General features: G+C 33.4%; 1 protein-coding gene across 1 annotated transcript; it reads left to right on the top strand.

Moving 5' to 3' along the window:
• The first annotated feature begins 9,452 nt into the window (after window positions 1-9,452).
• Window positions 9,453-14,455, top strand: LOC145088176 (serine/threonine protein phosphatase 2A regulatory subunit B''beta-like). Its single transcript, XM_079026411.1, has 12 exons — window positions 9,453-10,076; window positions 10,502-10,750; window positions 10,857-10,962; window positions 11,078-11,174; window positions 12,068-12,173; window positions 12,317-12,407; window positions 12,556-12,697; window positions 12,778-12,925; window positions 12,995-13,104; window positions 13,201-13,357; window positions 13,446-13,571; window positions 13,655-14,455. Exons 1-12 carry the CDS (start codon window positions 9,924-9,926, stop codon window positions 13,793-13,795), a joined length of 1,626 nt encoding a protein of 541 aa, XP_078882537.1. The 5' UTR covers window positions 9,453-9,923; the 3' UTR covers window positions 13,796-14,455.
• The last annotated feature ends 1,713 nt before the right edge of the window (window positions 14,456-16,168 follow it).

Raw genomic sequence — 16,168 nt, 5'->3', positions numbered from 1 at the left:
CTAGAAAAATAACCAAGTTGGTTAATATGAACTCCTTTGGGCTAAAATCCCATTTTTGGACTTTAAATGTTAAAAATATAAAGTTAAAGGGCCCAAAATGTCAAAATACAAATTCTGATGGTTGAGATGAGTTAAAACAGTTTCAAAAATGTATTTTCTGGAAAATTACCCTTTTGAAGGACTAAAATGGAAATTTTTAAACCTAATGCGCCAAAAATGCACTTTTCGGCCCAACAAGGCCCAAATTGCGAGATTTTCAAACTAGGGGGGCTGAATCTGTATTTTTCTGTAAAACAGAGGACTACTAGTGCTCCAAGTCCATTTCAAGGGTTAAAAATACTTTTCATATTCAAAAGGGACTAAAGATGCAAAAAAATTCTATTTTGGGCCAAAAATGTAAAAATTGCAAAAATTGAGGTTTCAGCCGAGAAAACTTCATCTTGAGGGACTAAAACTGTTTTTCAAATAAACTTGAGCTGAAAAATACCCCTTTCAATAAGTTTTGATACTAAAGTGTCAAGAAAAATGGTTTAAGGACTAACGGAAGTTCTTTTATACAAAGGGCCAAAATTGAAAATTTATCCAAAAGAAAGGGGTTGCAAAAGAAAAATTCTAGTGATTTTAAACAATAAATCTGTTAGGATGGAATACTAGTACCACGACTATCGACGAAATATAACACACCTTCAACACCCAAAATCGTTATCAAACGAACTGATTCGGTCTCGAATCAATAACGAATCCGAACTTAATAACACGACGCTACTTTAATACACACGCGGAAATTTCGGGAAGTCAATACACACGTGGGAATACACTAGGCGTCGATACACCATCTTTGGGCCCGAAAGTTTCAAATCGTGCTTGTTGGGCCTAGCTAGCCCAATGACATGATCTTTAGGCCCGAAGGAAACTCGCTTACATGTAGTTGGGTCTTATATGACCTAATTCCGTGTAAAAGGACTTTCAATGGCTTTTGTGCTGTTGGGCCCCAAGGGTCCTTTGGTACTGCTAGCGAAGTCGAGAATTCACCAATGCGAGTCGGGCTAAGAGCCCTTCGCATTCACGATAGCCTTGAACGACTTATGGAAATATCAGGGGGATTCGTACCCTCTTTTCCTCCTCGGTTGTGGGGCTATGAGAAGTCAGGGTGGTTGGATTAAGTGAATAGTACGAACGACGCCTAAGGGATCGGTTGTATAGTTGTAAACTAGTCATTTTCATTAATGTGTGTTTATAACAATTCACAATCCATAATTAATCCAATGTCACCGGGACTCATCGAATACACACGTCGCAACGAAATAACAAAATATAAAACGCTTAATTCAAAGTATTAGGAAAACATCGGGTTTTCCTAGGGTTTTCAATTCATACACCTACAAGATGCATACCAAGTTTAACAAATTCTTTTTTTTTTTTTTTACATTTATAGAAACAAACAAGCATACTTACGGATCTTCACACTTTTTATACTATGCTCTTTTCAGAAAATATCGGATTTTCCGGTGGTTTTCAAAACAATACAAAACATTATATTTCAAACATTACTTATGAACTCACCAACATTTCATATGTTGACGTTTTTCAAAATACTTGTATTCTCAGGTAACAAGTAAATCGAAAGGGAAAAATGTACTCAGTAATGTCTTGCTGTTTGTTTAATTAGTATCGAACAATTTACTTTTGGGCATGTAATGTTATGGATCAATGTACTGAATGTAAACGCTACCAGTTGTAATATTTCAATGCTTGGTGATGTATGATGTTATGTTTCATGTATATTCATTATGATGGTATTCAATTGAGTCACAACAGCCCTCGGACGTTTCCGCCGTCTGGTTCGAGGGTGTGACATAAACCCTTGTCACGACCACTACAACTTAGTTAAGATTATTCATTCTAAATAATCTTTTATCAAAAAGTCAATTTTGATGTTTATCGTCTCTAAATTGACTAGCCCGAATCTGTGGGCGTTACAGTAAACGCCTCACTATTTTATTTCATGAGATAAACCCACATAAATCGTTAAAAATCATCAATTAGTGTGAAGACATATCGATTTTGACCCTTGGTTTCCGGCGTGACCGGACCGCATAAATCATCATAAACTAATTCCAATGGTTGTTTTGCTTTGTATGTCGTCATAGTCGGGAATTACTTTCTTGTTTGCTTGTCCACCAAGCAAGATTCACACGATTGATTCTCATGATCAAATTGGGGTAACCCTTTGACTAGATCCTTCTTGGACATCTTTTTCATTTACTTGAAATTGATATGTCCAAGTCTTGCATGTCATCTCCACTTGTCTTCACTTAATATCGAATAAAAGCAAATAGGTACTTCAATTTGTAATTTTATTTTATAAAGGCGGTTTGGAGTTCTTTGTACTTTCATTAATAAACAATTATTGACACCGTACATGGTCAAATAGTTGTTTTTCATTCGAATATCTTACCCGACTTCGGTTGCTTGTCCGAGACTAATAACATTGTTCTTGAGATCCGGTATGTAGTAATCTTTATCATCAGCCGTTGTTGACCCCACTTGACTTGGAAAAGTATAACACATTTTCCCTTGATTTTTACACAAGAATTATCTATGAATTTAACCCTCCCGGCTATGCATTCATCAAGTTTGGAGAAAAATAACAGGTTTCCTGTCACGTGATTGCTCGCCCCGTTATTCAAATACCACACATCGTTATATTGTGAGTCGTATCGAGACGGTATCACCTTTTCTTCATTTAAAAATACGGTATTGTGTAAAAATACGGTCTTGTCATATTCGGCAATATTACTTTCTTGTAATTTTTGGAGTCAGTACGGACATTGAGACGTGAAGTGGCCTGGTTTATCGCACCGGTAACATATAATTTTGGATCGGTCTTTTTTTGGTTTGCGGTTTGGATCATAATTGGAATTGGGCTTCCCACCGGTAACATCATTATCTCTTCAAGACCTCTTCCCTCATCAACCTCCATCTCCCAAATCATCCATTGCAAACTGTAATCCTCTACGTGATCCTTTTGAGCTTAAGAGTGTATTTTGGTGTTATTGGAGTAAGGAGAAGGAAGTGGAATCATATAGGAAGCTGAATGCAACGTAGATTAATGAGTATCTCACCCTCAAGCATTATTTGAAGGTATAAAGTTTGAAACTTTATGAGTTATTTGCTTAGATCTTGCTAGCTTAGAGTTTTTGTTCACTTTTGGCCCCATAAGCTTGATGTTCATGAGTATGGATTACTCTAACCAGAAGAGTTGCCTTTTCAGACGTTTTTAGGTGCTAGGAACCATAAAAATGTGATATTGGTCCTTTTATCCCTTCCACGCAAGAGTTATGATGTATTAATGGATTATTAAGTTAGAGTTTTAGCTTTTGGACCCTTTTCTAGTCATGTAATGTCATAAAGGCGGAAACTTTATGACCTAGAACGATCTTTTGGGTCTTTAGATAAAAAGTCTTTAAGGAATAAGGACTTAATGAGAAGAATTAGATCCAGGTGAAGTACACTGAGCATACCAAGAGGTATGTTGCACGTATTGGGATAAGGCCTCGTGGTTTGAAAGGATTGTGACTATGCCCAACGTAGTAGTCGAGGTGGACTGAAGGCCCGGTGCGGGCGAACCAGCCACACTGTAGACTCGAGATGCATGGTTGTTTTGTATTTGATATATGATATGGTTTTGGTATTATGAAGTTGGTATTTTGGGGTGACCGTAGGAAGGCGAAGGCGTGATCGTACACTTTCCTCGGTTTATGTTTATGATTTATGGGAACTCTGATATGAAACTGTTTGGAAACCTTTTTGTAATAACTATTGTTATTTTAAATGTTTTTGAAAAGTTTTAAATTGGCTGGAATTTTATGGGTGTTACACACCAATACCGGACAGTAGGTTATGTATCCTGGTATATAGGATGTTGCTATGTTGTAGTGATATGTTATATCTGTATGATTATCTGTTTGCTAGTTATATGTTTATTTGTTGCATATGTCGATATAGTGAGGTTTGGGTTGAGACAATGTTGTTTTGTGCGGAAGCCCGCAAACTTGGCAGCAAGCCATACATAAGATACGGGTCGAATAGGCAAGCTAGACTTATGTTGTGGGCTCGGGAGAAATCCAGACATGAGTTGTGGGTCGGATAGGCAACCCAAACTTATGCTGTGGGCTCGGGTGTAATCCAACCCGATGGTAATGGACCCAATATGCATGTTGTTATATGTTTGTGTGGTGGTATTTTGGGGAACTCACTAACCTTTGACTTACAGTTTGAGTGTTATGTTTTAGGTACTTCTAATGATCGGGGGAAATCAAAGGCGTGATCGTACACATCGTTCGATGACATGTTTTGGAGATTTTGTGATACATTGATTTTAGGATATTGTATTTGATACTTGGTTTCTTATGAATTGGGTTTTGATTGAAACAATTATTTTACCTTAATTGGAAAGTGAAAAATTTACTATGATTTTTGGGATGTTATATAAACAATCTCTAATGGACGAAAAAACATCTCAGGTGATCACAACATGATATATAGTTTGAACATTTATATACACTACACAAATTTCATCTAATAAAGAGACTATGTAATCAAACTCAAAGTTCATGGCGTTTTCCAGTTTTCATGTTTTAATTAGAGTAACAACAACTCACACTTGTTTATTCCAAGTCTTTTTATTTTTATTTTTTATTTTTTTTAACATCACGTGATACTAAATGAATTTAAAAACATAATACAACACATGACACTAAAAGATTGAGCAAGGTTCTAAAAATCACTAGGCGGTAGTTGGATGGTTAACTGGGTCAAACGACTAATTTTTCTAAACGGAGAATAATTGACGCCAAGACGGGGACCCTTAATTGTATTAGAAATTATTTTAAAAAAATTAAACACTACCTACTACCTATATAGTATTAAAAGTAATAAATATGTCATTTTTATGATTATTTACGTATTTGTTAGAATATGTATAACTTATTCTAAAAAAATCTTTTTATTTTAATATATATATATATATATATATATATATATATATATATATATATATATTCTGAATTTTTTTGGTTGAAAATAATTCATTTTGGATTTTCTTTTTCAAAATCCCTGTTTACACTTTCATTTTTCATATATTTTTTTTATGTTGTTCAATTTTATAAGTTCATATATTATCTCGTTTTAGTGATGAAATAAAAACTAAAGTGATAAAAACAGATTGTAAGAATAAATATATAACACATTATCTTTAATTTATTTTATTTTTGAATATATTTATATTATTTATTTTGAATATACATAATGCATCCCATGTATAAACAAATTTACATGTGCTTTCCTTAATTTAACATATTGTTTTTTATTCGGATTCTTCTTTTTTTAACACACACACACATATATATATATATATATATATATATATATATATATATATATATATATATATATATAGAGAGAGAGAGAGAGAGAGAGATATGTTTCTTTGATTTTCATCATTTTCATTTTCAAATAAGTTATTGCTTTGGATTGGATTTTGGGCCAACTCAATATTGATTGATTATGCTAGATAGTGTTTTTTTTTTCGCATTGCTAACAAGAGTTGTATTGTTTATTAAAAAAAGGTTTGTTGACATACTTTTAGTTTGGTATGGCCCGTAATACATCTCGTATCATGCATTTGTTATTATCGTCAGTTTGTACGTTGGGCATTATGTTAAATTTTGTGTACAAAAATTGTATCTAACACCTTAAGACCCGCTAAGTTGATGTAATAACAAATCAAAATCTATTGGATGTTAAATCATGTAAAAAATTTTATTAAATATACTAACCGTTTACCGGCGTCAAACGACGGGTGCAAATAATTTGTTTCGGAAGATAGTTTTAATGCGGCAATTAGTTTCATTTAGGTTTGAGGTAGTTCCTTACGGCCTTTTAGCGGACTGTTTTGTGTTAGATAGTTTATTTTAACGGATAGTTTCTAGGTAGGTGTTTGGATCATTTCAACAAACATTGTACATGAATATAAAGATAACGAACCATTATCTAGGCATACGACATCGAAAGGTTAAACACGACTGGGGAGCAGTGGCGTCGTCTAGGTTTTCATATAAAAGATCGATGGTGGTGGTTGTGGAGCAATGACAAATCTGTGGTCCTGGTTGTTGGTAGGGGTGGAATTGATACGATACCAAGTTTTTTTCCTCCAAACCATGTACCATACCAATTATAGTTGACATAAACCTACCAATACCGTACCAACGATACTTGGTACCAACTTAGCGGGTTACCAACAAATTTGGTTGGTACATATTGGTATTAGTACATACCAAAATATTTAAATAATATCTATATTTGAAGAGTTTGAGACTATAATATATATAAGACTTCACATTATAATCATCACTAAATGGTTAGAGAGTTTCCCAAATATGAACGTGAGTTGAAGTAGTGGTCGTCGCTTGTTTTAGTAAATCTTTTTAGTGTCATGTACATTCATTAACCCAATGTTAGTAGTTTCTTTTACTATCATGTTTCGTTCAAAAAATAATCAATATCAATAGAATTATATTAGTAACTCCGAGTATTACTTGTTAGTTGTCACTCCTAATTAAAACTTGAAAATGTAAGAATTGATATATATATATATATATATATATATATATATAGGTTGGTATGGTACAACCGTTGTATTCAAAATTTTGTACCGTTATCGTACCAATACTACTTAATTGACATGGTATTACCATCCAAACATATTGGCTACCAAACATGTTGGCTACCGATTTTATTGGTTCGGTTGGTAACATGTTGGTTGGTTCTTCGTAACACATATTTGTCAGCCCTAGTTGTTGGTGGATGTGGGATTTTGTAGTTAGGGTTTCCAGGAAACAAATTTGGGTGAGGGAGTGCAACAAAGTATAGGAGGCAGAGAAAATGTGGTGGAGATTGGATTTTATGGTTAGTAAACAAATAAATATAATCAATACACATAGTATATAACATAAATAAAATGTTCCTCAAGATTGTATCTCCAAATCATTTATAATAGGCTTAGGTAACAAATCAATAACCGTCACAACTAGCATTTTAGGGCTAGGAAACTCTGTCTACGTGTAATTCACTATTGGTGTATCTTGTAACTCTATGTATGATGTTATACAAGTTATTCATTCAAAAACGACAATTCGAATCAAAACTCACTCGTGCAAACTCAACCTAATTCAATACACTACATTCGCTCAACTTTGGGTTGTAACCCTAACTTTCCGATTCAAAACATGTTTATATTTTTAATTTAAGTTAGATATAAGTGGCCTTTAAGATGTTAAAAAAAATAAAAACGTGAAATGTATAAGATTGTTTTAATGTTAAAATAACGTAAAATTAATAATATTACAAGCAATTCACAGTCTTTTTCCTTGATGTGTTTTTGTTATTTTTTGTAATGATTAATTATTAGTCGTTTTGAGGAGATTAGCATTAAATGATTGTACGTAATGTTATATTTTTTGTATCTCTTAAATTTCAAGAAATGACGAATATGTTTAATATAATAGAATAGATGTTTATATTTTTAATTTAAGTTAGATATAAGTGGTCTTTAAGATGTTAAAAAAATAAAAAGGTGAAATATATAAGATTGTTTTAATGTTAAAATAATGTAAAATTAATAATATTACAAGCAATTCATGATCTTTTTTCCATGATGAGTTTTTGTTATCTTTGGTAATGATTAATTAGTAGTCGTTTTGAGGAGATTAAGATTAAATGATTGTACGTAATGTTATATTTTTTGTATCTCTTAAATATCAAGAAATGACAAATATGTTTAATATAATAGAATAGATAGTTCCACTAAATACTAGACGTAAGAATTATTATTATTATGTAGATTTACAAAAAAACTCACCCACCAAATAAAAAAATTGTTTTGATGATATAAAAAAATCTTGTTATTATTATAACTTTTTCTTTTATTTATTGCTGTAACATTTTTAATTTCTATATTTTCGGTAATTAAATACAAAATTAAGAAACGATACAATTTACATTAAAATAAAAATGACAATAATAAATGTTATATATAGTAGTTATAATAAAATAAAAGGGGCGAATTGAAAATATAACACGAATCAGTAAAATAAATATAAACGGCTAAAATAGTCAACGAATGTCATGTCAGATAGGGGCATCATAGCAAATTACGGTGTGAATAAAATCCCCAACAAGCGACCACAACTTCATGTACTCATGTTCACTTTTAGCCTTTTAGGTTAGACTACCAATTTTGAATTTTCACGGTTTTACTTCTCGCCTTCTTGTTCCCACTTCTAACACCAAAATTACCATTCCCCTTATTCTTCTCCAATCAGCAATTGCAAGTTATCAATCGACAATCACAAGTTTTGGTATATATCAATACCAACGTGTACCAACCGATTTTTTGGTTGCCGAATAAGTTGGTGCTAAACATATTTGGTATGGTACAGGTAGTTAAATTCTTTTGCCAACTATAGTTAGAGCATCCATAATTGGGGGGTTTAATGAAAGAGTTGAATGAGGTGTCATGCCTACTTGTCATTCAATGGATACAACTCCACCATTGTGAAATGCCACATTGGCATTCAATGAATTTGAAATTCAATGACCATTAAACTCTTCAATGAAAAAAAAAGTATTTAAATCTTTAAATAAATATTTTTTTAATATGTTTCATTAAACTTATAGAGTTTAATGTATTGTGGAATAAAAATAAGTAAAGTTGTATGAAATAGTGAATGATGATGTGAATGCATTGTGGATGCCCTTAGTACGGTATATTGTTTAGAGGAAAAAACTTGACACCGTATCAATTCCACCCCAAATCACCACATATGCCCACCTATTGAACAATTGAAAATCATAAACCATCAACATCTTCATAGAAAAATCAGACAACCACCGTGAATCAAGAAAAGAAAAAAAAAGGGAAGAAGAGAGAAAGAGATTCTTTATGTTTCTTGGCTGAAAATTAGAAAAATATGAGAAAAAGAAATAGGGTTTATTATAGATGTAGGGGGGAGGGGGGTTGGTATTCTTAATGGACTAAAGATTTAAGTTTTGGCTAAACTTAAGTGGGCTGAAGTTTCTATTGGGTTAAGGTTTTTAGTTGGGTTGATTTGTAGAGTACTGAAAACCCATTGAAAGAAGATGAGTTTTTCTCCTATTTATTTTGAATTTGATTTTAAAATGTTTGTTTAATTTTTATGATTTATTATGTTTTAGATATGTGTGATTAGTAAAATTATTATGTTTTGGTTAAACGAGAGTTTCTTAATATTGTTGGTTTTGGCCTGAAATAGTTTTGACAATTAGAACAGTTATATTTTTTTGTGCGTCTAAAACATAGCGTTCTTTTTTAAAAAGAGAAATAAATCCATTTTTTTTTTCGTCTCTATTACTATCGTGCCTTTGTCCATTTGGTCGCCTGCTTTGGTTAGGCCTTCCAACGACGCGTTTCCTTCTATATCATCTTCTTCTCCGCTTCAGGTGCAATCTCTCTTTATTTCCCCCAACATCACTCATGCAAGAATCTCGAATCTTACTCCCCCAAATTCATCATACCATCCACTTTCCACATCGATCTCCGCGAACATTATTATGAAAAACCCCAATTTCAGGTTGGGATCTGTTTCATCTAGCTCCGTAAACTCCCAAAATCTTATCATTCCCAATTCGCAAGTATGATTCAATGCGATTGATTGACTCTTAAGCGAGAGAATAGTCAAGCCCGTACGATTACAATATATATGTGAAAAAGTTCCGTTTCCTTTTTTGGTTTACTAGGGTTAAGTTGATCGTCGTGTGTTTTCAATTTGAGATCTGGATGATAGAGTTTGAATCCAGGTGCTGATAAAGGATTTGATCGAGGAATGATGGATATGGATAATAATGGTGAAGCGGGTTGTCTTGACCCTGAATTGTTACAGCTGAATGAAGTGTCTCCTCTGGCTATTAAATCAAATCCTTATGTTGCTGAGAAACTGTTCGAGCAATGGCTCTCTCTTCCAGAAACCACTCCTTTAGTAAGTACTGTAATCATAATATTTCTTTTGTGCAAGAAAATCGCTCCTATTATACCGTTATCTTAATAGTTCTTTATCATCAGTTGCTGATGGTTAGATTGGTTTCTGTCAGATGTAGCTAGATTAAGATGGCAAAGTGGTAGTTAATAAATGTTGAAATTGATGTTCTTCATCAGTTATAACTTACCTATCCCAAATTAGGGTTGGCATCTGGCATCGAATGTTTACCTTGGGCACATTGTCCATGGGTTGAATGATTCATTTAAATGGAAGAACAGCTCAATATGATATAGGAAAAGTAACTATCACATCAATAGCATATATACACAATTTGTATCATGATCATCACTTTCATTAGTTATAGACTTATAGTTTGTTGGATAAATAAGAAAACCATTCATGATTTTTCCTCTGTGAATATATAGGTAAAATCTTTAGTTAACAATGCAAAGGCTGGTGTTCCATTGAATGTGCCTGGATCAACTAACAGCCCTAAGGCTACTTCCGGCTCTTCAATACCTTCCATGTTTCCAGCTGGCAGTACACCTCCACTCTCACCAAGAAGTTCATCTGGTTCTGGTTCTCCTCGTATTACAAAACATAGGGCGGGCCCATCAGTTTTAGGTTCTCCTTTGAGATTATTGAGTGAGCCAGCAAAAGAGTTAATACCTCAGGTTTGAATTTGATAGCAAAAAATCAATTCTTATTTTGATCTGTTTTGTTTTAACTTTTAATGCTCTAGTTTTGAGTTTTGACTCAAGTACATGGTAATGGTTGCAGTTTTACTTTCAAAATGGTCGTCCACCACCAAATGAACTAAAAGAACGATGTTTGTTTCAATGCAACCAATTTTTCTATGGTCATATGGAAGGGCTACAATTGCATGGTGAGGCATCTCCCTAATTGTAATTATGCATATTATATCATGATGAATCATCAGTTTACCTTTTCAATGGGTATATGTGTAGTTCAATTGTGCTAATTTTGAATTGAATCAACAGATTTCAAACCAATTACAAAGGAAATTTGCAAGCTGCCATCTTTTTTCTCTACCGCTCTTTACAAAAAGATTGATGTTAATGGCATTGGTGTGACCAGGTATATTCTTATCTATGCCTTTATGAGTAGTTAATCTGAATTTCTGGAAATCCATATGAAGTGGTTGTGTAATGAATGCATAAGGGTCATATTAAAAAAAAAATGATAAGGAGGACTTTTAACCCCCTCAGAGCATCTTATCTGTTCATTTATATGTGAATCCTGTCCTTATCCCTATGAGTAATACTGCCAAACTTTATGCCTTTGTTTTTGCCCCTCAGTATATATATTAGCAATGTGGTGAAAATGAAATGACATAACATTTAAGAATCATAAGGTAATTTAGAGAAATATTACTTAATTCTGGTATTGCTACAATAAAATCTTGAGCATGCTGAATATATTGCATATATATTCGTACTTTGGTGGTAACTGCCTGTTTGAGTCACACTTCTCTTAGAATAACTATTATTATTGTTTACTGTTTCTAACATGATGAAGTATAAACACAAAGGGAAAAGAAAACCATGATCCACTGGTGTAATACCCCAAATTTGAAAAAGACGGCAAGTTGAAAATTTCTTAGGCACATATAGCAATACCTAGAAATACAATCATCAAGATGCTAACACACAAAGTCATGTATCAGCTAGGATCATGTATCACATATTAACATGCTTTACACCAAATAAACATCTTTATGCAAATCATGAATAGATCTTATTTAAACACATTTCGCATAAAACATCATTTTGGTGTGTATATATATGTTGTCCTGAGTTGCTTTTGGAAGTTTACATCGACATGATCCATTGATAAAAGGAATCTGTGATAGAACATTGGTTTTCAAATATTTTCATGTAGAAGCTTATGTGTTATGACTGATATTGTGACATTTAGTTTTTATATTCGTAAGTTTGTCTAAAACTAAAACATGGCTGGCTACACTGCAGGGATGCATTTGTTGAGTATTGGGTCCATAGCAACATGTTGACAAAAGATATAGCTACCCAAATATTTACAATTTTGAAGCAGCCTGATTTGAGATATCTAACTCACGTATTCCTCCTTACTCAAACTCCATAATTGTCAACTGTACTTTATTTAGATAGTGGAAATGCGAATGCGATTTTTGTGAGTTCAAATAGGAATATGACAAGCTTCCTCCAAAACTGATGTTACAATTTTGAATTTTGCAATAGGAGGACTTCAAACCCATACTTCGTGAGCTTTTAGCAAGTCATCCAGGTCTGGAGTTCTTACAAAACACACCTGAGTTTCAGGAGAGATATGGTATGTTGTTATTTAGATGCAATGCAATGAATAGTTTTTCTTTTTGTCCTATGTACATTTTTTATGAATCGTTTCTTATTAAAAAAAAAGTATAATAATAGCATTGAATTGATGATTAACATATATGTATTTTTGTTGGGATGAGCAGCTGAAACGGTAATATACCGCATATTTTACTATGTGAATAGAGGGGGTAATGGTCGTCTGACCCTCAGGGAGCTCAAACGTGGAAATCTAATTGCTGCAATGCTGCATGCAGATGAAGAAGAAGACATAAACAAAGTTTTGAGGTATAATAGATTTTACAACTCAACTTTTATCATAATAAGCTTGTAAGTGAAATTAATGTGATTTGATTTTGTTTCCACAGATATTTCTCTTACGAGCATTTCTATGTAATATATTGCAAATTCTGGGAGCTGGACACAGATCATGATTTTTTGATTGATAAAGAGAACCTTATAAGATATGGCAACCATGCATTGACCTACAGGATTGTTGACAGAATATTTTCCCAGGTATTTAGTCATATTTTCTTTAATTTATTTTTATTATATAAATTTTAAAACACAACCATGAATCACCAGGTTCCAAGAAAGTTTACGAGTAAGGTTGAAGGGAAAATGGGATATGAGGATTTTGTTTACTTCATTTTGTCCGAAGAGGATAAGTCATCTGAGCCAAGCCTTGAGTACTGGTATTTTTTTAAAAAGAAAAAAAAAAGAAAAGTTAGTTTTGTAGGAGTGAGTGGCATAAGAAATATAAAAAAATGGGATTTGATTTGATTTGATAGGTTCAAGTGCATAGACTTGGATGGAAACGGGGCAGTGACAAGGAATGAGATGCAATTCTTCTATGAGGAACAGTTGCATCGCATGGAATGCATGGCTCAAGAGCCTGTTCTTTTTGAGGACATTTTATGTCAGATAGTTGACATGGTTGGACCAAAGGTATGCTTACTTGGTAACTATATCTGATGCTTTAGTTTATTGTTCTTATTAAATAAAAAATAAAAAAAAAAACGATTTTGAGTTGCAGGATGAGGGGTATTTTACACTTGGGGACCTAAAAGGAAGCAAACTTTCTGGCAGTGTTTTCAATATCTTGTTTAATCTGAACAAGTTCATGGCGTATGAAAGTCGCGACCCCTTCCTCATTCGTCAGGTAGGTATCAATCAATCAATCAATCATCAATGATGTTAAAATTGTTTAAAAGAAAACATAATAATAATAAATGAACGCAACAGGAACGTGAGAATCCGACATTGACAGAGTGGGATCGGTTTGCACATCGGGAATATATACGGCTTTCAATGGAGGAAGATGCTGAAGATGCGTCTAATGGTAGTGCAGATGTATGGGATGAATCCCTTGAAGCCCCCTTTTAACTTTTAAGCTAAGCTTACCAACCTCCCTCCTCTCCTCTCTCTGTTTCACTTGAGAATTGAGACTTGAGACTTGAGACATTCTTTAATTTAAGCAGCAGGCAGAAGCAGAGAAGGCTGCAAAGCTTTTGAGTTTTCAGTCAGTCAGTCAGTCAGTGTGTCCGTGTCCGTGTCTGTGTATGATGAAAGCTGAAAAGCTGCAAATCGATCGATCCATTGCACACAGAAGAAGTATACAAAAGGGGGTGGGGATTCCAGATGAAACCAGTCAGGTGATATATATAATAGAGAGAGAGAGAGAGACAGATATAATTTCAACTTTGAAGCATTTCAGTATTCTTCTGGAAACATTTTCCCGTGAATCAAACTGCACTTGTCCCAAAGATGTTCATGTTCATAGATAGCATCTTGAATCTTCATCATCATCATATATATTATTATGTGCATTAACATTTTCTAAAGACCCATCAACTGCCGTGTTTCATCTCATCACATGTACCTTTGTTTAATTTTCAATCCTCCTCCTGTTGTTGTGGTGGCTGGACATATTGAATTTTCTGTATGTAGTAATCTCTTTCTTTGTTAATGCACTTGTTCATACAATGTCACTAGCTTCTGGATTTCATCTTCATCTTTTAAGCTGCTACTTTGTCTTTTTCTGCATTTTGTGTTTATCTAAGTTTCTTTTCTTTAACCAAATGATGCTTCTGATACACTTTTGTCTATCATGGGACCGGAATCCTCAACCAGTTGGCTGAATGACACATTTTCAACATGTTTGATGCCCATTAGACCACATGCCCTTTGATATAAGTACATGATTAGTGACTAAAATATGTCGAAACAAAACCTTTTCATCATCGAAACTAAAAAACATCTCCACAAAAGACTTTTCTTCCTAAATTCCATCTTTCAATACAAGGATTCCAACTTGGTATTTATTTCAACTCCTCTATCCAAGTCTAAATAACAACAATCGAAATCATCAATCATTTTTCAATTACCATATAAAAAATAGAGATGTTATATGGTCTTTCCTCGAACATGTCTAATCCGGGGATGAGCATGGAATGGACCGATTATTGAAATGGGTGAAAAAACAATGAATACCGAATCGAACTAACATTATCGGTACCGTACCGGGAATGGTATCGGTTTCCGGTACTAACAATGTTACCGTGGGTATTGAATCCTGAATTTTGTAAGTACCGAATACCGTCTCATTAAATTTAGTACCGGTTCGAATACAATACGAAATCAAGATTTGATACTAAGTGCTTATCCCTAGTATAATCTTTCATAACTTTTGTCAAAAAAACCACCATTAGAGCCTTTTCATTGAAAAATGTTTATCATAAGTAACTTAAGTCCAGTGTATGATTTAGCAATTAATCTTTTATTTAAAGAAATGTATTAAGGCAATTTTTATGGTAAGATACATAATTTTAAAACTAATATTGAAGAGTTTTCTCATTTTAATGATTTTATTGATGACGTCTTTCTCTTTGACGTGCCTATGAGAGGATACAACCGATCTTTTAGTTGAACCGGTCTAGAGATCGGTTTACGGTTCAACCACCGGTTATTAATGAACAATTGAGAAGCAAAATGTTTCCAAGTTGAGAAGATCAGTGCCAGACTAGGACTTGTATTTGGTGTACGTCGAAGTCGTGTCCAATAGTGGGGTGCGTCGTTGACCTTCGAGTTGTGTATACTTCGGATAACCTGATTGAGTTGTTCATTTTGCTTTGAAAATGGGTTGTTTTTAACGGGCGAGTGAAATCCAACTATATAAGTCCACTAAACTTGTTCAAACGGTTTTTTACCGGTTCTATCATACTGGTTCAACTCGGTTTAAAAAAAAAACGTATAGCTCAGTCTAATTTAGAAATCGACATAAACCGGTCGTTACTGAACCACTTTCGTTTCCGATTCTCAGCCCGATCAATATGAACCTGTTTTTAAAACATTAGATACAAATACACAAAAATAAGTGCAAACATGGAGAAAATGAGCAATATATATATATATATATATATATATATATATATATATATATATATATATATATATATATATATATATATATCGTACGACTTTGTTGACTTGCTTCTTAGTCTTTTAGAAACTGCATTGAATAGAGTGATGTATGATCATCGCCCTATTATGTTGAAACAATTAGTAGATGACAATGGACCTATTCCTTTCAAGATGTATAACCCTTAGATAGAATGAGATGATTTTGATGAAACGATGAAGGAAGCATGATGTAACAAGGTGGGTTCGACTTCTACTAGCAAACACTTGGTGTTTAAAGGGAGACTCAAACATCTAAAGCAAGTGTTAAAAGTGAAGTAAATATTGAAAAGAATGGAA

This window comes from Lactuca serriola, chromosome 2 (genome assembly GCF_051521515.1).
Source record: "Lactuca serriola cultivar US96UC23 chromosome 2, Lser_US96UC23_V15, whole genome shotgun sequence".
Taxonomy (NCBI): domain Eukaryota; kingdom Viridiplantae; phylum Streptophyta; class Magnoliopsida; order Asterales; family Asteraceae; genus Lactuca; species Lactuca serriola.
Note: the sequence above shows the minus strand (reverse complement) of the source record. Positions and strands in the feature narration are given on the sequence as shown.

Excerpts from the sequence above, each read along its gene's own strand:
- LOC145088176 (XM_079026411.1), top strand. The coding sequence starts at position 9,924 with ATGATGGATATGGATAATAATGGTGAAGCGGGTTGTCTTGACCCTGAA. Across the intron at positions 10,077-10,501 it reads TTCCAGAAACCACTCCTTTA|GTAAAATCTTTAGTTAACAA; the intron begins GTAAGTACTGTA and ends GTGAATATATAG. Across the intron at positions 10,751-10,856 it reads CAAAAGAGTTAATACCTCAG|TTTTACTTTCAAAATGGTCG; the intron begins GTTTGAATTTGA and ends TAATGGTTGCAG.